Source organism: Symphalangus syndactylus, chromosome 10 (assembly GCF_028878055.3).
Source record: "Symphalangus syndactylus isolate Jambi chromosome 10, NHGRI_mSymSyn1-v2.1_pri, whole genome shotgun sequence".
Lineage (NCBI taxonomy): Eukaryota > Metazoa > Chordata > Mammalia > Primates > Hylobatidae > Symphalangus > Symphalangus syndactylus.
The window spans coordinates 26,967,812-26,992,872 of record NC_072432.2 but is presented as its reverse complement, the minus strand read 5'-3'; the positions used below and the strand labels follow the sequence as shown (position 1 = coordinate 26,992,872).

Genomic DNA, 25,061 nt, shown 5'->3' with positions numbered 1-25,061 from the left:
ACAGAACAGAGGATTGATAAGGCATATTCTGTATTAGCATTCTTTTGAGAACATTTGAAAACTTCATTTGTACTAAAACCAAAAAAAAAAACAAAAAACAAAAAACAAAAACAAAACCCTTGAAGTTGTAATACAGATTTATCTAACTTTCAAAGGGGATATGATTATTACCTCTGATATCGTTTGGCTCTGTGTCCTCACCTAAATCTCATGTTGAACTGTAATCTGCAAGTGTTTGGGGAGGGACCTGATGGTGGGGTGACTGAATCACGGGGGCAGACTTCCCCCTTGCTGTTCTCCTGACAGAGTTCTCACCAGATCTGGTTGTTTGAAAGTATTATGTAGCACTTTCAAACTTTCCCTCTTCATTTTCTCTCTCCTGCTCCACCATGGTAAAGATGTATTTCCTCTTCGTCTTCTGACATGATTGTAAGTTTCCTGAGGCCTCCCAGCCATGCTTCCTGTACAGCCTGCAGAACTGTGGGTCAATTAAACCTCTTTTCTTCCTAAATTACTCATTCTCGTTTATAGCAGTGTGAGAATGGACTAATACAGCCTCCAAGTAAAGGCAGAAAGATGTATTCAAAAACAAAAAATCCACGGACTTTGTAGTCAGACATAGTTCATTTTAAATCCCAGCTCTATCATTTATTAATAGGTATCTCTTTATCTCTTCTTTTTGTCTGCCCATTACTTTTCTTTTTTTTTTTTTTGAGACGGAGTCTTCCTCTGTCGCCCAGGCTGGAGTGCAGTGGCCGATCTCGGCTCACTGCAAGCTCCGCCTCCCGAGTTCACACCATTCTCCTGCCTCGGCCTCCCGAGTAGCTGGGACTACAGGCGCCTGCCACCATGCCTGGCTAGTTTTTTTTTTGTATTTTTAGTAGAGATGGGGTTTCACCATGTTAGCCAGGATGGTCTTGATCTCCTGACCTTGTGATCCGCCTGCCCCGGCCTCCCAAAGTGCTGGGATTACAGGCTCGAGCCACCGCGCCCAGCCTACTTTTCTTTAGGTAACTCTTTCCTACTACATGTGATCTTGATAAGATCTTCAACCACAGAATCCCGACATCCCTGGACCACAAGAGTGGGTGTGCTAGCGAGTTAAGGCCAACTGTATGAACAACTCGCACAGTCCTCAAATATTCTCAATTTCAGTGGCTTTCATTCAGACTCTCCTTCAGTATGCCTAAAACCACATCTTCGTGTCAAAAACTACAGTCTAAGATCTTACTGTACTTGTAAAGTGACAAGTTAGTCCACCACAGTTTCATGGATGCTGGCAGAAGATGACACAAGACTCCTACATTGGACACAGAGGACTTTAATACTCATGGCAATACCAAAAGCCAGACTGTTAGCATTTGCCTAAGTTCCCCATTCTGACAGGGTGACCCGGGGCAAGATGACATTTATACACACAAGTGGACTGAATTACAGGAGAAATTTGAATGACAGTGCCTCCGTTTTCCAAGGCTGTTTGCTTGCTATATAAACAACCTTGAAAAGAACAAAGGCAGTCAGGGCTGCCACTCACAAGATGTGTATAAATGTGAGAACCATGGAGAATTGTCTTCCAACACCTGGAAGCTGCCATCACCCAACATATCCCAATGAAATATTAAACCACAATGATCTACTCTTTCTTCATAACCTTGCAGTTAATTCACACTCTTACTATACTTATTCTTGAACCTTACTGAGCCCTCTAGGCCCATGCTCCAACATCTCCTACAACTCTATGTTCCAGCCCTTCCCTAGTTCCACTACATTTATTATCCCACCTCAATCTCATGATCCATTATTTTAAACACTTTTGAAAATAACATACTTGGCCTCCTTATTTGTATACCCAATCTGCCTAGCATAATATCTCTGATAGGATTCTACCCACATCTACTTTCTTTGCTCTACTACCCAGGTGACCTAGTTATTAACCTACATGCTTCTCTTCTTTCTTCCCCACCAAAGCAGAAGAAGACATAGTATTATTTTTCCTGCCTCCACCTTTTGTCTTCAAATCCGAGATTCTTTTTTAATTTTTTGTTTTAAGAGATGAGGTGTCACTCTGTTGTCCAGGCTAGAATGCAATGGCATGATCATAGCTCACTGCAGCCTTTAACTCCTGGTCTCAAGAGATACTCCCACATCAGCACTCCAGCAGCTGGGATTATACACACAAGCCCAGCAAATCTGAGATTCTTAACAGCTAAGTACTCTCACTATCTGTACTTCCTCACACCCACTTTATCTACCAATAAATATATTGAAACTCTACATTGAAACTCCTCTTCAACGACTTCCTTGGTGCTAAATTCAAAGGACATAACATTTATCCTTCTACTACTCAACCTACTCTTTTATTTCCTCTGTAGACTCCACCCTTCCCCACAATTGAGAATGATACAATTAGAAAATTACCTTTTGTCAACTATTATTTATTTCAGGCTAGACTCATCAGTGAATGCTAAAACTTGTGGGTGAAAATTTAATAAGAAACAGGATATGCGCCTAAATCTCAGGGTGTGGTAGACGGCCTCCACGCCCCCAATGATCTTTGTACCTATGCAGTGCCTACCCATACTGAACAGGCTTACCTATGCATCCAATAGAGAGTAAAAATAACAATATGCCATCAAAGTGGTTAAAATGGCAAATGTTATGTTATATATTCTTACCTCAAAAACACCTTAAAAACAAATAAAACAAATAAAAAGACAAATAAATTAAAAAAACAAATTAAAAGACATTCAGTCAGAAAAAGAAAATGATACTGTGTGACGTCCCAGGCCAGGCCATAAAAAACACGGCAGCTTTTGCCTTGCTGTTAGATCAGTTCGTATGGGAAAAGCTAGGTGCCATGTCACGTGGCACTCAAAAGGCCCTAAGAAAAAATTCATGCGGCAAAAAAACAGGCAGCCACCAAACTGTCAACCATGTGAGTAAGTCATCTTAGAGAATGTCCTCCAGCTGGGTGTGGTAGCTCCTGTAATCCCAGCACTTTGGGAGGCCAAGGTGGGCAATCACCTGAGGTCACGAGTTCAAGACCAGCCTGGGCAACATGATGAAACCCCGTCTCCACTAAAAATACAAAACTTAGCCGGACGTGGTGGCATGCACCTGTAGTCCCAGCTAATGGGGAGGCTGAGGCAATCGCCTGAACTTGTGAACTTGGGAGCAGAGGTTACAGTGAGCCAAGATCATGTCACCGCACTCCAGCCTGGGAGACAGAGCAAGACTCTGTGTCAAAAAAAAAAAAAAAAAAAAAAGGCAGGGCACAGTGGCTCATGCCTGTAATCCCAGCACTTTGGGAGGCCAAGGCAGGCACATCGCCTGAGGTCAAGAGTTCAAAACCAGCCTGACCAACATGGCAAAACCCCATCTCCACTAAAAATACAAAAATTAGCTGGGCGTCGTGGCGAAAGCCTGTAATCCCAGCTACTCGGGAGGCTGAGGTGGGAGAACTGCTAGAACCTGGGAGGTAGAGACTGTAGTGAGTCTGAGCCAAGATTGCAACCCTGTACTCCAGCCTGGGCGACAGAGCTAGACTCCGTCTCAAAAAAAAAAAAAAGAGCATCCTTCAGCTTTAGTCTGGCCTTTAAATGACTATAATCAAAGCCAACAACAAGAAGGCAATCTGATAATAGACTCTGGGGTAGAAACACCCATTAAATCCAAATTCCTGACCCATTGAAGCTGTGAGACTATGTTTATTGCAGTTTTAAGCCAGTATATTTTAGGGTAAATTGCTATACTACAATAGTTAACTAACACAGATTTACAGATTACTCCTGGGTATCTGTTACCAGGAGAGGGATGTTTCCATACAATAAAACCTGAAAATGCAGGCGCTGCTTGGAATCAGGTAGTAGGCAGAAGCTGACAGGACTTGTTAGGAGAATATCAGCGAAAGCTTGATGAGCAATGAAGAGATTGTCACTAGAAACCTCATGGCCCTTAGCAGGCTGCTACTAACGACTTAAACCAAAGTGAGAAAAAGGTAACTGAAAATTGGAAGAAGCTGAATACTTCATAATTAGTAACTGAAAGTTTAGGCACAACATTGCCTGTGGCAACATGAAAAATAGAAAATGTATTTAATGAGTTACATAATTTAACAAGGAGATTTCTAGGTATTCTGTGGAAGATGGAGTCTAATTCTTTTTTTTTGAGACAGAGTCTCGCTCTGTCACCAAGGCTGGGATGCAGTCTAATTCTTTCTTACTGTTTATAGTAAAAAGCAGGAGTACAGAAATAAGCCAATGAAAAGACTACTGACAAGAAAAAAAAAAAAAGAGCCAAGACTTGCCGGTTTCAAAAATTTCCAGTCTCTCCAGATGGCAAACAATGCTAAAATCAAAGAATGGCTCCCAGAGAAAGATAAAATCTAGGTCACTGTTAGAAAACAGCTGTATGAAGATTAAAAAAAGAGTATGGCTATAAACCCCTTTGTTAAGACCTAAGAAAGACAGAAGGCAATACCTCAGATAACCTGAAATAGGACTTCAAGAGATGTCAAGGTCACAAAAGACAATGAATGAGGACATATTCCAAACTAGGAAATACTGAATAGACATGACAGCTAACTGCAACTTGTGATCTTGGATTGGATCCTGGACATGGAAGAGAAAAAGGTTTCCCCCTTTGGTGTAGATGACATCAGGGGCTGCAATTTGAATATGATCTGTAGATTAGATAATAATCTGTAACAATATTAATTTATTGATTTTGATCACTGTACTGTAATTGTTTAGGAAATTCCCCTTTTAATTAAAACTATACACTATAGTACTTGGGCTAAAGAGGCACTGTATTTGTAATTTACCCTGCAATGCTTCAGAAAGATTCTACAGAGTGTAGAGGAGAAAGAGAGTGAGAGAGATAGCAAAGGAGGGTAGAGGGAAGGACATGGTAACATTAATATGGTAAAATGTTAACATTTTTGGAATCAGTGAGTAGTACAGCATTATTATTTGTAGTATTTTTGCAAGTTTGAAATTATTGAAAAAAACAAAAGTTAAAAAAAAAATTAATCCTACTGGCTGCCTGGCTCAATGCCCAAAGATGAAGTCTAAAATTCTGCTTATAAATTCTTCATAAACTGGCCTCTTCTTAGCTAGTCTCATCTTACCATACTCTTCAGTCTCACCCAACATACCCTCACATTCTAAACTGATGTTCCTGAAAAGACCTTTCCTCTCTTAACTCTTCACATACAGAGATGCTGAAAGGTTCAGCTTGAATGCAAAATTCCAAAAGGAAAGTACACAAAAAGGGCAGAGGTACCAGGTAACTCTCAATGCTAGAAAACTTTTACAAAGACACAGAGAAGTCATTCCAATGATTTGACTGAGAGTTTTATTCCTTTGAGGGCCACAGAAGAAAGTAGTCTAGCTCTCTCCAAAGAGATGAGTAATCCAGGCCAGGCGCGGTGGCTCACGCTTGTAATCCCAGCACTTTGGGAGGCCGAGGCGGGCGGATCACAAGGTCAGGAGATCGAGACTACAGTGAAACCCCGTCTCTACTAAAAATACAAAAAAAATTAGCCGGGCGTGGTGGCGGGCGCCTGTAGTCCCAGTTACTCGGAGGCTGAGGCAGGAGAATGGCGTGAACCCGGGAGGCGGAGCTTACAGCGAGCCGAGATTGCGCCACTGCACTCCAGCCTGGGCGACAGAGCGAGACTCCGTCTCAAAAAAAAAAAAAAAAGAGAGAGATGAGTAATCCTATTCTATGGTTTAAGTGGGGTGTGTTCCTGCCAAAACTCATATTGAAATTTGCCAATGTGACAGTATTGAGAGCTGATGGGGCCATTAAAAGGCGTTTGGGTTACGGGACAACCCTCATAAATGTATTAATGCAGCTTTCGTGAGGCTGGGTTGATTCTTGCAGGAATAGATTAGAAGGCTGCCTCTCATGTTTGGTCTCCCGTTCTGCACACGTACCTGCTTCCCCTTCAGCTTCTTTGCCACGTAAACATTAAGAATCATAGACTTGGGGGGTGGCACGCGCATGCGATTTCTAGTCATTTTCAAAGTGCCTTTTACTGGTTCTCACGGGCCCAGCTGCCAGCCCCTGCTCTGCCCTGGATAGCTTGTATCAATCTTGATGAAAGAGCAATTGATGCTCTCAGGGAATTTAATGAAGAAGGAGCTCTGCCTGTACTACAGCAGTTCAAGGAAAGTGACTTATCACATGTTCAGAACAAAAGTGTATTTTTATGTGGAGTTATGAAGATCTACAGGCAGAGAGAGAAACAGGGGAGCTAGGTGTAAGAGTCCACAAAGGGACCTGATGAAGCGAAGATCAAGGCCTTGATTGACAGAACTGGTTATACTCTGAATGAAACCACAGGACGGAGGAAGTATGGTGGGCCTCCACCAAACGGTGTGTACTCTGGTGTGCAACCTGGAATTGGAACAGACGTGTTTGTAGGTAAAATACCAAGAGATATACATGAGGATGAGTTGGTGCCCCTTTTTGAGAAGGCTAGTCCCATTTGGGATCTATGTCTTATGATAGATCCACTGTCTGGTCAGAATAGCGGGTAGGCATTTACCACTTTCTGTGGAAAGGAAGCTGCACAGGAAGCTGTGAAACTGTGACAGCTACGAAATTCGCCCTGGTAAACAACACGGAGTGCACATTTCTGTGGCAAACAACAGACTTTTTGTTGGATCCATTCTGAAGACTAAAGAAAACATTCTGGAAGATTTCAGTAAAGTCACAGAGGGTTTGGTGGACATTATTCTCTATCATCAACCTGATGACAAAAAGAAGAAATGGGGGTTCTGCTTCCTTGAATATGAGGATCACAAGTCAGCAGCACAAGCCAGACGCTGGAAAAGTAAAAGTATGGGGAAATGTAGTTACAGCTGAATGGGCTGACCCTGTGAAGAAACAGATCCAGAAGTCATGGCTAAGGTAAAAGCATTCTTTGTGAGAAACTTGGGCACAGACGAAATATTGGAAAAGTCATTTTCTGAATTTGGAGAACTCCAAAGAGTAAGTAAGTTGAAAGATTATGCATTTGTTCATTCTGAAGACAGAAGAGCAGCTGTTAAGGCTATGGATGAAATGAATGGCAAAGAAATAGAAGGCGAAGAACTTGAAATAGTCTTAGCCAAGCCACCAGACAAGGAAAGAGCGCCAAGCTGCTAGACAGGCCTCCAGAAGCACTGCATATGAAGATTATCACTACACCCTCCTCCTCGCATGCCACTTCCGATTAGAGATTGGGGGAGAGGTGGATAGGGCTACCCTCCAGATTACTATGGCATGAAGATTACTACGGTTATGATTACCACAACTATCATGGAGGTTATGAAGATTCCCTACCATGGCTATGATGATGGCTAATGCAGTAAGAGGAAGAGGAGGAAGGGCAGGGCAGGGGGCTCCACCACCACCAAGGGGGAGGGGAGCATCACCTCCAAGAGGTAGAGCTGGCTATTCACAAAAGAGGGCACCTTTGGGACCACCAAGAGGCTGTAGGGGTGGCAGAGGGGGTCCTGCACAACAGCAGACAGGCTGTGGCCATGGTTCCCATGGATCTCAGGGCAATCAGGGGACAATGTAGGAGGCAAGAGAAGGCAGATGCTTACAACCAACCTGATTCCAAGCATCGTCAGACCAACAACCAACACAACTGGGTCTCTCAACCCATCGCTCAGCAGCCACTTCAGCAAGGTGGTGACTATTCTGGTAACTATGGTTACAATAATGACAACCAGGAATTTTATCAGGATACTTATGGGCAACAGTGTAAGCAGACACTGTAAGGGCTTGAAAATGATAATACGACTGGCTCTAGATCTACATTCTTCAAAAAAAATTTTGCTTAACTGTTTCATCTTTAAGTAGCAATTTGCTGCCATTTGTATTGGGCTGAAGAAATCACTATTGTGTATATACTCAGGCCTTTTTATTTTTCCTCTTTTCATAAATGCTCTTGGACATTATTGGGCTTACAGAGTTCCCTTATTCTGGGAGTTATAATGTTTTTATCATTTCAGGCTTCATTTTAGCTTCAAAACAAGCTGAGCACACTGTTAAGTCATGATTTGGCAAAACCTGTGGTTTTGAAGAGTTTCAATTTTTTGGATCTGGGACAGATTGCATAGGAGTATGGAGTATGCTGTAAATAAAAATACAAGCTAGTGCTATGTCTTAGTAGTTTTAAGAAATTAAAGCAAACACACTGAAGTTTTCTTGTACTGAAAATAACCCATGATTGTATGTTTTGCATTTTTAGAAGTAGGTTAACTGTGTTTTTAAATTGTTATAACTTCACACCATTTTGAAATCTGCCCTACAAAATTTGTTTGGCTTAAACGTCAAAAGCCATGACAATTTGTTCTTTGATGTGATTGTATTTCCAATTTCTTGTTCATGTAAGATTTCAATAACACTAAAAAAATCTATTCAAAAAAAAAAAGAACCACAGATTAAAAGTCAACATAACTCCATTTTCTTCTAACCACTATAAGTTACTGCAAATCATTGACCTTCGAACAAGTCATTTAAACTCTCCATGAAAACACAGCTTCACAATTCTTAGAGGGCTTTTTAAAAGTTTTCAGATTGAGTGGGGCAGAAGTGAGGTTGGTGCTTTTAAAACTTTCTAACAAGTATAAAAAGAATTAGAAAAAAATGAATAGAGTCCTTTGACAGAAATGACTTCCTTATTAAAGATTATTCCTTGTGATTTTGACTAGTCAAATCAACTGTTCATTCTATGTATCACTTGTGTTATTGAAGGAAAATAAAATTCTATTTTACAGTTGTGACATATATAATAAGTGTGTGTTTGTGTGTGTGTGTCTTTGTGTGTATATTTGATCTCTGCCCCCAGTTTCTGCCACAGAACTTCTAAAAATCCTTTGACGTTCTGAGTGATGGGGTGATAAGAGCATTTTTTGTTATAGTATTTGGTCTTATTCTCAGATTCCTGGCACAGAGCTTGTAAAACTCTTTGAATTCCCCTACTGCTTATAATAAGCCCCTTTCAACCATACTTGAGTTTACACTAATAAGGTAAATCTTGGAGGATAGATGCTGATCAGCAGAGGAACCAACCATGTGATCAGAGATTTGGAACTTTAAGTCCTACCCCGGTACCTCTGTGGAGGGGTGAAGGGCTGGAGGTTGAATTCAATCACCAATGACCAACAATTTAATAAATTGTGCCTACATAATGGGAAACCTCCACAAAAAATCTTAACAATGAAGTTCTAAGAGCTTCCTGATCAGTGAACACAACCAGATGCTGTGTGGGTGGAGCACCTGGAGAGAGCATGGAAGCTCTACCTACCTCCCCATAACTTGTCCTGTGTGTCTCTTCCATCCAGCTGTTCCTGAGCTGTATCCTTCACCATACATAAGTAATAATAAATAGTGTTCTGGAGTTATGTCAGCTATTGTAGCAAATTATCTAATCTAAGGAGAAGGTTGTGTGGAACCCCCAATTTATAATCAGTTGGTCAAAAGTCCAGGTGACAATCTGGGACTTGCAACTGGCCTCTGAAGTGGGGGCAGTCTCGTGGGACCCAGTATCTATGGGATCTGCACTAACTCTGGGTAATATCAGAACTGAATTGTAGGACACCCACTTGGTGTCCACAGAGAATTGGGTGATTAATTGGTGTAGAAAAAAACCCACACGTTTGTTGTCAAAAGTGAAATTATAGAACAACAGCATGCTTTCCTTTTACTAATCAACATTAACTAACATTAACAAGCATAACAAATATTAGAAGGCATTCTACTAAAATAATAATTCACAATTTGAACTCTTAGTGACTGAATTTAATCCTGATAGGCACGGCTTTAATTAATTTCAAATATATGCTCTGGTTCCTTTTCAAATATATATCAAATTTTCAATTTTTGCAGAACCTATCCTTTAATCAGCCTGGGTGGTGGCTAACGCCTGTAATCCCAGCACTTTGGGAGGCCAAGGCAGGATTGCTTCTACGCAGGCATTAGAGACCAGCCTAGGCAACATAGAGAGACCTCGTCTCTACAAATTAAAAAAAAAAAAAAAAAAAGAAAGGCCGGCATGGTGGCATACGCTTGTAGTCCCAGCTACTCAGGAGGTTGAGGGAGGAGGATCCCTTGAGCCCCGAAGATCAAGGCTGCAGTGAGCTATGGTGGTGCCACTGCACCTCAGCCTGCGTAACAGAGCAATACTTCATCTCAAAAAAAAAAAAAGGAAAAACAAAAGAAACAAGAAAAAACAAACTATCGCTTATTCGAAGCCATATTTCACCATTAACTTTTCTCCTTGCTCGCACTATAGTTAGTACCTAACCAGTGCTAATACAGCTTGAATCACACAGAACTTCTCTGAAAAGCAAAGGCTATATATGTTTAAATTTTTCCTATAACCATATGAAGTTGTAAGCTAAAAGTTATTTCATTTTTAAATAATTTGGATACCACAGGATTTAATATTAAATATAAAATAACAATATCACTTATTTATACTTCAATAAATAGTATTTTTAAATACACAAAGAGAAACAGATGCCAGGATCAATGCAGTGGACCAGGCCTGAGCCACGACAGAAGAGGGACCCACATTCATGGGAAATGAAACTGGTCTTCTCTTTCGCCCCACGGGCCCCTCGTCTCTCCTTTACGCTCAGGGGCACTGCATGGGAGGCAGGGGTGTGGAATTCCACTAGACCTCCCTGCCCCTGACATCTCCCTTGTGGCGCCAGTGGGATTGGGGGCGGCGAAGCGGGGGGGCCAGGGGTTGGTTAAACACAACAGGCACACCCTCGCTCACCTCCTTTTAAAAAATTAAATTCTTGGCTGGGAGCGGTGGCTCACGCCTGTAATCCCAGCACTTTGGGAGGCCGAGGAGGGCGGATCATGAGGTCAGGAGATCCAGACCATCCTGGCTAACACGGTGAAACCCCGTCTCTACTAAAAATACAAAAAAATTAGCTGGGCGTGGTGGCGGGCACCTATAATCCCAGCTACTCCGGAGGCTGAGGCACGAGAATGGCGTGAACCTGGAAGGCAGAGTTTGTAGTAAGCCTAGATCGCGCCACTGCACTCCAGCCTGGGCAACAGAGCAAGACTCCGTCTCAAAAAAAAAAAAGGGGGGGGGGTGGGGCGGATCACAAGGTCAGGAGATTGAGACCATCCTGGCTAACACGGTGAAACCCCATCTCTACTTAAAAAAAAAAAAAATACAAAACATTAGCCGGGCGTGGTGGCGGGCGCCTGTAGTCCCGGCTACTCGGAAGGCTGAGACAGGAGAATGAACCCGGAAGGCGGAGCTTGCAGTAAGCCAAGATTACGCCACTGCACTCCAGCCTAGGCAACAGAGCAAGACTCCGTCTCAGAAAAAAAAAAAAAAAAAAAAATTTTTGGCAGGGTATGGTGGCTCATGCCTGTAATCTCAGCACTTTAGGAGGCCAAGGCGGGTGGATCACCTGAGGTCAGGAGTTCGAGACCAGCCTGGCCAAACCCAGTCCCTGCTAAAAATACAGAATATTAGCCAGGCGTGGTGGCAGGTGCCTGTAATCCCAGCTACTCGGGAGGCTGAGGCAGAAGAATCGCTTGAACCTGGGAGACGGAGGTTGCAGGGAGCCAAGATCGAGCCATTGCACTCCAGCCTGGGCGACAAGAGCAAGACTCCGTCTCAGTAAACAAACGAACAAACAATTTTAAAATTGTAAATTTAAAAAAAAAAGAAAAATAGGTGCCAGAACGAAGCCAGATAAAAGAATTCAGAGAGGAAGTGGTTCAATGTGTATCTTATGAACAGTATCACCAAAATTTAGGTGATAATATACAATACAGATGCTCCTCACCTTACAATGCAGCTACTCCCAATAACCCCATCATAAGCTGAAAACATCCTGTTAAAAATGTGCTTTCAACTTACAATATTTTCAACTTACAAAAAGTTTATCCTGACATAACTACATGGTAAATCGAGAAGCACAATAAATGCATACTGTTTTCATACCAGTGTAAAGTCTAAAAACCGTAATTCAAACCATTTCAAGTTGGGAACTGCCTGTTTTAAAAATACTAATGTCTGACTTGATTATGAGTGTTCCTTTCAATGCAACACTAAAAACATGCTAGGCATATTTTCAAGACAACTCTACTGAACATAAAAATCTTAAAAGAGGGGCCAGGCACAATGGCTCACACCTGTAATCCCCACACTTTGGGAGGCTGAGGCAGGTGGATCACGAGGTCAGGAGTTCGAGACCAGCCTGACCAACATGGTGAAACCCCGTCTCTACTAAAAATACAAAAATTAGCTGGGCGTGGTGGTGTGCACCTGTAATCCCAGCTACTCGGGAGGCTGAGGCAGGAGAATCGCTTGCACCCGGGAGGCAGAGGTTGCAGTGAGACGAGACTGCACCACTGCACCACTGCACTCCAGCCTAGGCAACAGAGTGCCAGCCTAGGCGACACTCCAGCCTAAGAGACAAAAAAAAAAGAAAGAAAAAGAAAAAAACTTAGAGGTAAGGAGGGAAGGAGAAAAAGTCTGTAACACTCAATCTTTTAACTATAGTATCACTTATAATCATCCCATATTTTTAAAGTCCTTTCCCAAATATTCCCAAGCCAAGCAAGCATGTCTAATAATAAACTTATATATAGTATGTTTCCTTCATTTAGTGTGCTTACTTTGTAGATGACCAGTAAATCTCAGTTATTAAAAACAAAATGTAAAAATAGATTCAAGCTTGACAGCAAAAAAATCAAGTTATATTAAACTTATATATGCCAAAAGTAAAATCCAAATAGTATTTACATACTTCTAAATATTAAAGCTAAACAAATTTGACTAAATCAGTGTTTTTTAATCTAGCATCCACTCAACCACCACAAAAAATTCTTAAAATACAAAATTTAATTCACTCCCAGAGCAATAAAAGATTTATACGTGTAGTCATCAGCACTATATTCATTCAACACCATACCATATTTAATAACTGTCCTTCAAATAACATGATAGGGCATATCTTAAAATAAATACAATCACATAGTAAGCGCTTTTTAAACAAGATAATATGCATGAAATGGGAGAACAGAAGACCATTAATAGTGAGGCTTCCCTCTTGACAATTTATAATGAGCCCTGCCTAAGAATCCTTAGTTGATGACTTAAAAAGCTTAAATAAACTTTCATGGTGCTTATTATTAAAACTGCTAATTAAACCAACCCTGCTATTTTTTTATCAGCAATCTAATCAACAATAAACAAGACAGGCTCCTACTACCGTCACTTTATAACAAAACCACCTCAAAAAGAAATCAAGATATATATGTTTACTTGTTGCCTGAGATCTAAAAAAAGTGTGTGTGTGTGTGTGTGTATGTCAACAGGCACAGTGGCTCACGCCTGTAATCCCAGCACTTTGGGAGGCCGAATCACATGAGGCCAGGAGTTGGAGACCAGCCTGGACAACATAGTGAAACCCTGTCTCTACTAAAAATACAAATAAATTAGCCAGGCATGGTGGCATGTGCCTGTAATCCCAGCTACTAGGAAGGCTGAGGCACGACAATCACTTGAACCCGGGAGGCAGAGGTTGCAATAATGCGAGATCACGCCACTGCACTCTAGCCTAGGCGACAGAGTTACTAGGGAGGTTGAGGCACGAGAATCGTTCGAACCCAGGAGGCAGAGGTTGCAGTAACCTGAGATCACACCACTGCACTCCAGCCTGGGCAACAGAGTGGGACTCTGTCTCTAAATAAATAAATAAATGCCAAACAACAGCCCTAAAAGTTATAATTATTTCACTCATGATAGAGAATTTACTCTCAAAACTACTTAAGTTTTTAAAATGTTTACCTTGAAAAAACACACACAAACTCAAACCAAAAAAAATTTTTTTTTCTTTTGAGACAGAGTCTCGCTCCATCGCCCAGGCTGGAATGCAGTGGCACGATCTTGGCTCACTGCAATCTCTGCCTCCTGGGTTCAAGCGATTCTCCTGTCTCGACCTCCCAAGTAGCTGGGATTACAAACCACAACCACCACGCCCGAATAATTCTTTTTTTCGTATTTTTAGTAGAGACACAGTTTCACCATGTTGGCCAGGCTGGCCTCAAACTCCTCCACCTCCCTTGGCCTCCCAAAGTGCTGGGCTTACAGGCTTGAGCCACCACACCCAGCCCAAAATGTTTTTAAACAATTATTTGTTGGCATTTACCAAATCATATTTACAAATATGAAAATGATATGGGATCTAAATTTTAAATACAGTCTGCAGAAACATTTCCAAAACTAGCATATGCCAACTTTATAAGAAAAATATTCTTTTCCATTTGACAATGTCCTTTTTATCTTCACTTCCTTAAACACAATTCATAATAGATTCTTTTTTAAGAGACAGGGGTCTTACTCTGTCACCCAAGCTGGTGTGCACTGGCACAATCCCAGCACACTACAGCCTCCCACCACCATGCTCAGCTAATGGCAATATGTTCTTAAAGAACATATTAAAGAACAAATTAAGTACAAATGATTTTCCAGTATTATTTTTTAGTTTATTAAAAAGTATTTCCTATAAAGCAAGTAAAAATGTAAGCAGGAAAACAGGCAAGTCAGAAAAAGACAGATTAGTATTTAGGCAAGCTTTTAGTGTTTTAATTAAAAGACAAAATATTCTCAAACAAAAGATATGACATTTAGCCACTAGAAAAAATTAATTAACCATTAGCACCACTGAAAAAGAAAAAATAGCCAAGAATATATAGAACTTCAAAATTGTTCTATTATAAAGGAAAAAAGCTGATAATTACTTACAGGCGAAGTAATTAGTTAATAATATATAGCAACAAACTATTATTGCTGAAGTCACCTAAAGATTTCACAAGATGACCACAGTAACACATGCAAGAAATCTCTCTCATGCTTTCAGTAAAGTTGTAATCTAAATTTTCAGTTGCAACGGGTAAAACCATATTCACAAATATGGCATTAAACCTATCATTTCATTAAATACTCTTTATTAGCCAAAATGTTTCTATATTTCAATGTCTCCATTTAACTATCAAGAATGTAATTTTATCTAAAAAGGCAAAAAAAAAAATTCTATTAAGTAGATGTGCTACAAATATAGCAACAACAAATCCACTTACTTTTTTCTCTTTCTCATGATGTTTATCCTGAGAGTGAGAGGAAGAATCACTTAAACTTTGATCATATGACCTATTAGATCCCCGTTTGCTCTTTTTCTAAAAAAGAAAATATATATACATATATGTATATGTATATAAAACTTTTTAAACGAATCTTTTTGTTAGGCTTAAACCAATTCAACTATAAAGTATTTTTAATGTCTACTGAAATTTTTAAAAGTCTATTTCAATCTATATAATCCAGTTTAGACACCATTCATATATTATCCATTACATTATAAAAGAAAATCTAAACATTAATGCCATATTTTTGTAAATTAATTAAAATGTGTGAAAACAGATCATCTATTTTCAAATAAGCTACTATATATTTTCAACATCAGCTTAAAAATAAAAAGTTTCAACAAAACGAGAAAATGCCGTATTAAAAAAGGGTGCCAAGACTAGAAGAATAGAAAGGTAAATATTTGAAGTGTTACTTTATGCCACTAGGAAAAGCAGGAAGACTTTTAATCTTATACCATCAGTATTAAGGTATACAGTTTTCTAAAAATTTATCTCTGCAGTTCAATTAATAATTCCTGCACATTGTATTTGATAGAGCAAATAAAGAAAAAAATTAAAAAATTAAAGGAAATGTCAGTATTAGACTCATGCACTTTTCAAAGCATTACTAAAAAGCATCACAAATTTCTGTTTAAAACACTTGTACCATTGCATAATTAAGTATGAAGGTGAGAGTTATCTGAGGTGTTTACAAGTTGGTGGTACCACATCTAATTGGTGTAAACTAGATAAAAATGACTATAAAGAAGTTCAAATTCCATGCAAATGTAAAGATTATACAATCTTATTAAATTATTAAACAGACATTTTTCCCAACTATCAAATAGGATAACATCATGTCTATAATTAGCAATAAGCATATTCTATTTGCACAAACTTCAAAATCCATTTTTTTATTTATATCATCTCTCATTTAGAAAATTAGTATTTCAATATGCTTATTACACCTAGGAAGAAAAATTTTCAATTTTATAATCTCAAAATTTTTGTTAGTCATTAAAATAAAGCATTCAGCATCAAAGGATATACAGATACACACTCTTAAGTAATTCATATACAAGAACCAAAATATTAGAGGCCTAAACTGCTCATTTCATAAGACAGAGGCCCCTTGTAGTATTTATTTTCAAAAGAAATAGCCCCATTCACAAGGGAAATATAATAATTTAAAAATTAGAAACTAAAAGAAAAATAAAGAAGCCTTAAACCTTCAGTGTATTAATATCTACCATTAAAAAGAATGAGAAATAGATACTCGGGACATCAGACATACTGACCCTTCAAAGGAACATGCATACAAATATGTAACACCCAATCAAATGTTACTAACTCAATCACCATGATCCTGCGTGACAGCAAATAGTGACCAAATCTAAAGAATTCCCAAACTTGTATTTAAGTATATTTTTCTGAAGGTTTTTAAGCAAGTTACAAAACAGCCTTACTTCAGTTTTATTATTTCCCAGTAAATAAAAATGAAAATAAATAAATAAATGGGTAATAGTAATTAAGCAGAAAATGAGAAACAAAGTGATAATCACAAAATGTCTAATTGGCACCAAAAATCCAATTAACTAAAGATGTTATAAACAGTTTTCCTACTGATTTTTTTCACTAAACGTATACCAACATTCACTATCAATATTTATATATAATATATATATATTTATTTTATATATATATATTTTTTGAGACAGAGTCTCACTCTTGTTGCCCAGGCTGGAGTGCAATGGCAGGATCTCGGCTCACTGCAACCTCCGCCTCCCGGGTTCAAGCAATTCTCCTGCCTCAGCGTCCCAAGCAGCTGGGATTACAGGCATGCAACAGCACACCCCACTAATTTTGTATTTTTAGTAGAGACGAGGTTTCTGCATGCTGGTCAGGCTGGTCTCCAATTCCCAACTTCAGGTGATCCACCCGCCTCGGCCTCCCAAAGTGCTGGGATTACAGGTGTGAGCCACAACACCCAGCCTAATATTAATATATATTCTAAATGAGAGTACTTTAGAATATTCACTTTTATAAATACACCGAAGCAAGCAAAATCTTTTAAAATTACTATTAATAGATCTTTTTACCTCCAATAAAGAACATGCTAAACACAATCTCAAGCCAAAAACTCAAGGAAAAAGGAACTATTATATGCTTTTTTTTTAATAAAAGTGTCATTCTATTGTCAAAACTAATCATAGTCATTTCATTAAATCCAAGACAAATTCTTACCAGCTTACTAAAATGGTATTTACAGTAGCCACAGTATTGGACATTATCGGCACCATTACCTTCTTCTTCACAAAGCAGTCCGGCAAACTGAGCGCTGAAAATAAAGCCAAGTATATTTATTGATATACTAAAATCAGAGTACCTGTATATATAAGCAAATAAAATTTACTTCCAATCATTCATGCTGAGAAAATACATCTCCTAAGAAAAAAATGAGAAAATAAAAAGCTTTATTCTAGCTGTGACCAAGTATATTTTACCCCAACCTGCAACTGATCTTTTTTAAAGTTACGTTTATGGCTTAAAACAAACTCTTCATACATCTCTATCAGGATGAAGACGTATACATGTTTTATGTCTCCAAATAGACATTAAGTTCCTAAGATACATTCTCTTCCCCCTCAATCCCACCCCATCGGTTAACACTTCGTTTTACTTTTTCAATCTGTCACAGGTACAAATGGAAAGGCCATGCCTCTAAAGGGCCAAAGTGATGGTATTTAGCCCATGGATGCAGATTACATAACCTTACAAGGAAAACATGCATTCACTCAAGGCTAAATTTGCAACTCTAAGTGCTTTAAGTCACAGCACAATAAGCGAGATAAACATAAATTGTGCTTTTCAGTCAAAAGCAATGGAAGAAATGAAAATGAAACCTGGCCGGGCGCAGTGGCTCACGCCTGTAATCCCAGCACTTTGGGAGGCCAAGGTGGGCGGATCACAAGGTCAGGAGATCGAGACCATGGTGAAACCCCATCTCTACTAAAAATACAAAAAATTAGCCGGGCGCGGTGGTGGGCGCCTGTAGTCCCAGCTACTCGGAGAGGCTGAGGCAGGAGAATGGCGTGAACCCAGGAGGCGGAGCTTGCAGTGAACCGAGATTGCGCCACTGCACTCCAGCCTGGGCGACAGAGCGAGACTCCGTCTCAAAAAAAAAAAAGAAAATGAAACCTAATGTTACAATATTCTTTTTTTTTTTTTTTTGAGACAGGGTTTCGTTCTGTCACCCAGGCTGGAATGCAGTGGTACGATGAAAGCTCACTGCAGCCTTAACCTCCTGGGCTCAGGCAATCCTCCCACCTCAGCCTCCCAAATGGCTGGGACTACAGGAGTACACCATCACACCTGGCTAATTTTGTTTTTATTTTTAGTAGAGATGAGGTGTCTTGCTATGTTGCCCAGGCTGCTCTTTAACTCAAGCAATCCTCCCACCTTGGCCTCCTAAAGTGCTGGGATTACAGGCACAGCCACTGCACCCAGCTAATATTCGTTTTTTTGTTTTTTGTTTTTTTTTGAGATGGAGTCTCATTCTGTCACCCAGGCCAGAGTACAGTGGCATGATCTCAGCTCACTGCAACCTCGGCCTCCCAGGCTCAAGCAATTCTCCCATCTCAGCCTCCCGAGTAGGTGGGATTACAGGCATGCTTCACCATGCCCGGCTAATTTTTTTGTATTTTTAGTAGAGATGGGGTTTCACCATCTTGCCCAGGGTGGCTCTGAACTCCTGAGCTCAGGCAATCTGCCCACCTCTGTCTCCCAAAGTGTTGGGATTACAGGCGTAAGCCACCGTGCCTGGCATATTCATTTTTAAAAACACAAAACGCTGAAGTTTCTAATCACCATCTTTTCAATTTGACCTTTCACACTTTTAACATTCCAAAATTGTATTAATATACAGATCTCATACCCCAAAAACTACTTTCATCTTTGGGAAATTTGGTACAGTCATTACAAGAATTTATAAAAGTCAAAACCGTTTTCCATTTCACAATAGTAGTATAAAACAGATTTCATATAACCAAACACTAAAAACTCAGGAAATGAGCATGTACGCACACTGGCAGTGAGGCATAGACTGATACTTAAAATTAGTGCACAGATTATTCCCAAACTCTTTATTTGGAACTGTTACCTATTATGTAATATATAATATATATTATATAAATATAAAATATATTGTTGTAAATAATTTTTGCCCTCGAAATTTTGTGCTGAAAGAATATCTGTTTTTTTTTGGTTTTTTTTTGTTTTGTTTTGTTTTTTGAGATGGAGTCTTGGTTTGTCGCCAGGCTGGAGTGCAATGGCGCAATCTCGGTTTACTGCAAACTCCACTCCCCAGGTTCAATCAATTCTCTTGCCTCAGCTTCCCGAGTAGCTGGGATTACAGGCACGCGCCACCACACCTGGCTAATTTTTGTATTTTTGGTAGAGACACGGTTTTGCCATGTTGGCCAGGCTGGTCTGGACCTCCTGACCTCAGGTGATCCACCCGCCTCGGCCTCCCAAAGTGCTGTGATTACAGGTGTGGGCCACTGCACCTGGCATGAAAGAGTATCTTAAATAAATTTTTGAGAAGTCGCCACTGTAATATTGAAAATGACAGTGGTTACACTACTTCTCACTTGAGACACAGAAGGTAAGTACTATCATTCACTGAATCCTCGTATGCAGACACTGCACTAAGCTTACCTAGATTAGCTCATTTAATCATAATAACAAATTGAAGGATAGGTAATCAATACCAAAATTTTAAACAAGATGAAACTGAAGCTTACAGAGAATAAGACATCAGAACAAGAGTCCACTTATTGCAAAATCACTCTGGTAAATACATTCAGTTATTAGAATTATCTTTATCACAAATAAGTAAATGTGAACATAGAAACTGTACCAATAAAGTTTACCATAATTAATGTTTGAGTATCTAAGTCTTTAACTTATGATTGTTACGCAAGGTATTTGCCAAGTTCAGTTCAGTGCAACAATGGAAACATCCTTACCATGTTACATGGAAAGCCTGTCGACATCCATGTTTATTACATGTCATGCAAGCCCCAGTGGCTGCTTTGCTTTCTCTTCCTTGTTCATCACAAATGTAGCAAGTCTTGAGGTTAACGAAAAAAAAGACAAAAATCATACATGTTCTTAACATGAATCAGTATTTTACAATTATCTTCAGAAATGAAGATCAGGTATACTAACTAACCTATCTTAACTCAAAATATGAATTCATTTTGGACAATAATCTGATTTTTGCATATAATACAAACTGAAAAATATAAACAAAGACATACAAATAGTCCTACTAAAAAAATTTACAAAGGCATTATCTTCATCAGTCTCACAAACTTTGCAAGACAGGAAGACTCTTCCCAGGCACTGAGGCTGGCGGGCCAGGACACAATCTACCACACCTCTTCTTCCCAACCCCTTGTCATCAAAACTGATTGCTGTAACAAGGGCGTAAAAACAATGTTTATCTTTCCCCTCTGCAGGAAGTAATCATATCTAAGAGGGTTGGAAACAGGGTATTGGCACCTAAGAGACAAATAACAGCCCTACATGAATTAGCAAAGTTTAGGTCATTCATTTCCACTGTCTGTGAGGAATCCTATACAGGTAGGCTGTCATTCAGCCCCACCAAGCTGACACATGCGGGCTACAGAAGAAGATACTTTAGCTAAGTAGGTCAGAAATGCCCAAGAGATACAAAGCCAATGAACACCCTGAGAAACTTTGACTGACATCTTCCATTTTCCACGTGCAAGTAACTAATAGGCAATATTAACTTTTCACAGCTCAAAATCATGGCTGGTCATGTGACAGAAGACTGAATTGCAAAAACGACAATCTGTAAGTATCGGTGTATAATGAATAAAATCAGCAGACTGCAAGTTGAGGATACAAAAAGTTATGTCTAACTACATATAATCAGGTGATACATGTCGAAAAAGAAACTAATTTCTAAATAGTAATAAAGCATAAGCTAGCCCAACTTCAATACAACCACATGGTTTTATTCACTCTGCACTGTGGTGCCAAATAACACCATGCAACAATATTTACAAGGACACAGAAAAAAAAAAAAAACTAATTATCTAACGAGGTACATGATTTCAACTCCTCTATTGAAACCCTAGGATTCTCTGGGCGTGGTGGCTCACACCTGTAATCCCAGCACTTTGGGAGGCTGAGGCGGGTGGATCACCTGAGGTCAGGAGTTCAAGACCAGCCTGGCCCACATGGTGAAACCCTGTCTCTACTAAAATTACAAAAAACAAACAAACAAACAAACAAACATAGCCCAGCATGGTGGCGGATGCCTGTAATCCCAGCTACTCAGGAGGCTGAGGCAGGAGAGTCACTTGAACCAGGGAGGTGGAAGTTACAGTGAGCCGAGATCAGGCCATTGCACTCCAGCCTGGGCAACAAGAGAGAAACTCCATCTCAAAAAAAAAAAAGAAAGAAAAGAAAAAAAAGAAAGAAAAACTAGGATTCAGACTCAACTGAATTACAAACATCATTTTATACCTCTAAAAAGTAAAATCCCAAATAACAACAAAACCTATCTAGACACACTGAATAAAAGTATTCGTAAGTACCAGTTACAATGGGAGAATTTAGCATGCATTTTTGCCTACAAATGATCAAAAAAATTTAAAAATAGAGCACATTAAAACAATAACATTCTATATGGCAAAATTTGGGGAAAATATGCAAAAGAGGCCTCAAATACCTCAGTAACTTCCAAAGAGCTGACAGTGAATAGAAATCATTACTTAACCATCCCATAAAACTTAAAAATATGATAATTTCTATTTATAAAAAAAAAAAAAAAAAAGAAGGGGGGTGAAACATCCAGAATCGGAGATCTTCTCCCCAGAGAAGTAACCATTTCACAGGTGAAAAACCATCAAGTAGTCTCTGGAATTGTTCTGTCGACATACAGAAAAAAATTTACCCAAGTAAATCTACTAAATCTCAATAATGACACTAAGAGTCTATAGCATTTAAGTCACAACTTGCTCCCAGCATCCCCACCCAAACAGCTCCCTATGACAGATGGTCCACTCTGGATGGTGTGGCCAAGAAGATGAGGGCTCCCTCCAACTCAGCTTCTAGTCTAGGACTATAGTTTTACCCTATGACGGCCAGGCTGCCAGTGTCTCTGATCCAACTGAGACCTGGTAGCTCCTATTCATAGATCCCCATCCTCACAAAAAGCCAAGAATGCTAGGGCCCTATCATCCCTGCCCCAGATTTTAGTAGAGTGGAAAGTTCCATATTATGAGAAACAAACTGGAAAAACAAGAAGCTATCATACCCTTCCCTTCTCTCAATACCCTGTTATAGAGCAAGAGTGTCTCTTCAGAAGAAGGCTACTCGTCCCATCCCCAGTTCCAGAGCAGTAGGGCAGAGGGTGTACACTTAAGAGGACTGTAAGAACCAAAGAATTCAGCAGTTCTGCCTGAGGACAGACTTTGTTTTTTAACAGAATGAGAGTTCACGCTTAAGGCTGCTGTCAAAAATAATGGAGAATTCACAATTTGTGTGTGTGTGTGTGTGTGTGTGTGTGTGAGTGAGAGAGAGAAAACATCACACTGTACTCTGCAAACATATACAATTATGATTTGTCAAACAAAAACAAGTAAGAAAAAAAAGAAAACTAATAAAGAGTACCTGAATTCTATTTTCCAGTGTACTCACTACAATTTAAGTAAAGTCAGAGGGAAAAAACAAAACAATGGAGACTTGTTAGCAATTGGACAAGAATGATAGTTACAAGGAGAAACAAGTACAACAACTGAACAGCCAGAAGATTAACAGAGTGAACTAGAGAAAGACAGCAAGAAGGGCCCTCCTGCGATCACACTCATCCCTGGGGTTCTAGAATGCTGTGCACATGAACTAGGCTGCACCCAATGGGGAGAAATTGTATCAGGATTTGTGACGAACCTAAAAGCATTCCCTAAGCCAAATACAAATGCATCAATCAATAAAGCTCAGGGGGCTACAGTACAACCTCTGATCAAAAACTGGTTGAAAAATTAGTTACTCTGACCCACGGGCAATTCCTCAAAAGTCAAACTTCAAAGTAAAATCACATTCATACCTAATGGTCAAAAGACTGTGCATAAGCTCAAGTGTACACCCTCTAAGAAATGACTGGAAAATAACCTCTGATATCCTTGGAAAATAGTCTCTAAGCAACAAACACCTCCAAAAGGAAAGGGTGAAAATGTAACTGGCTAAGAGGTTAAGTACAATAAGTGGTTTATGTGGCCCCAAGGTGTGGCAATCCTAGGAGGTCAAGCTAAAAAAATGGGGAACTGGTGGACGGAAGGTGGGTCCTACATTTGTTCGAGCAGCGACATCTGAGGTTGTATACTATTGGAAAAATAGACTTCAGAAAATCAGTCTGGCAAAGTGATTAAACAAATAAAGGACCAAACAAACAACAGTAAGACACACAGGGAAAAGAAACAATCACTATCCGGAGGGGCTATATTACCTAAAATAGGTATTCAGCTAAAAAATTAAAAAATAAAGAACACACACAAGAAAAAGTAGTAGTAAGAAAAACTGCCTTTGAGAGTGCCCAGATGTTGGACTTAGGAGACAAAGATCTCAAACAAATGGAAAATCTGGAGTTTAAATTTTATTTAAAAGACTCAAAAGCTGATTTAATTGGGAGAAGAAAAAAATTAGCAAACTTAAGAAGAGATCAACAGAGATTATATAACCTAATGGACAGTTTTTTTCTTAGATTATACAACCTAAAGAACAGCCTGAAAAAAATGTGGGATACCAATAAATGCACATACGTATCAATAAGCAGAAGGAGAAGAGAAAGGGAGATAGAAACTACATTTGCAAATCTAGTGCTGAAAACTTCTAAAATTTGATTTTAAAAAAATTATACATCAAAAATCTCAATAAACCCAAAATAAGATGAAAACAAAGAGATTCACACTAAAAATGATGAAAGTGGCTAGGAGTGGTAACTCACATCTGTAATCCCAACACTTTGAGAGGCTGAGGCAGGAGGATTGCTTGAGCCCAGGAGTTCAACACCAGCCTGGGCAACATAGCAAAACCTCACCTCTACTTAAAAAAGAAAAAAAAAAAAAAATTAGCCAGGCGTGATGGTGCAAGCCTGTAGTCCCAGCTACTGAGGAAGCTGAGGTAAGAGGATGGCTTGAGCCCAGGAGATCAATAACTGCACTGAGCCTTTATTGTGCCACTGCACTCCAGCACAGGCAACTGAGCAAGACCCTGTCTAAAAAAAAAAAAAATAATAATAAGCCAAAAATAAACAGAAAACTCTTTTTTTTTTTTTTTTTTTTTTTTTTTTTTTTTTTTGAGATGGAGTCTCGCTCTGTTGCCCAGGCTGGAGTGCAGTGGCACAATCTCGGCTCACTGCAAGCTCCGCCTCCTGGGTTCACGCCATTCTCCTGCCTCAGCCTCTCCGAGTAGCTGGGACTACAGGCGCCCACCACCACACCCGGCTAATTTTTTTTTTTTTTGTATGTTTAGTAGAGACGGGGTTTCACTGTGGTCTTGATCTCCTGACCTCGTGATCTGCCCGCCTTGGCACTCTTAAAACATAATGAGAAAAATGACCTGCTACATGTAAGATAAATACAATAAAATTAACACCTGAGATCCAATCAGGAACTATGGAGGCCAGAAGGCAATGGAGTAAGATATTCAAAATACCAAAAAAAGAAGAAAAAAAAAACCTGTAAATCAAGAATCCTATAACTAGCAAAACTGTCTTTCAAAAATAAAGGCAAAATATAAACATTTTAAAATAAAAATTTAGAGATTTTCTTGCTCCAGATGTGACAAAAAAGAAATACTAA

At 39.5% G+C, this 25,061-nt stretch overlaps 1 protein-coding gene and 1 pseudogene across 12 annotated transcripts in view; one reads left to right on the top strand and one right to left on the bottom strand.

Moving 5' to 3' along the window:
• The window catches only part of MLLT10 (MLLT10 histone lysine methyltransferase DOT1L cofactor), a 217,638-nt gene that overhangs the window by 113,421 nt on the left and 79,156 nt on the right, over positions 1 to 25,061 (bottom strand). For all 12 annotated transcript variants that reach the window (XM_055296724.2, XM_055296726.2, XM_055296716.2 and 9 more), the window contains 3 exons: positions 20,196 to 20,299; positions 17,413 to 17,506; positions 15,124 to 15,219 (listed from right to left, as the gene is read on the bottom strand). In XM_055296724.2, the coding sequence (XP_055152699.1) occupies positions 15,124 to 15,219; positions 17,413 to 17,506; positions 20,196 to 20,299 (294 nt within the window). The remainder of the gene's footprint in view (positions 1 to 15,123; positions 15,220 to 17,412; positions 17,507 to 20,195; positions 20,300 to 25,061) is intronic.
• Positions 6,090 to 7,784, top strand: LOC129491913 (heterogeneous nuclear ribonucleoprotein R-like; annotated as a pseudogene).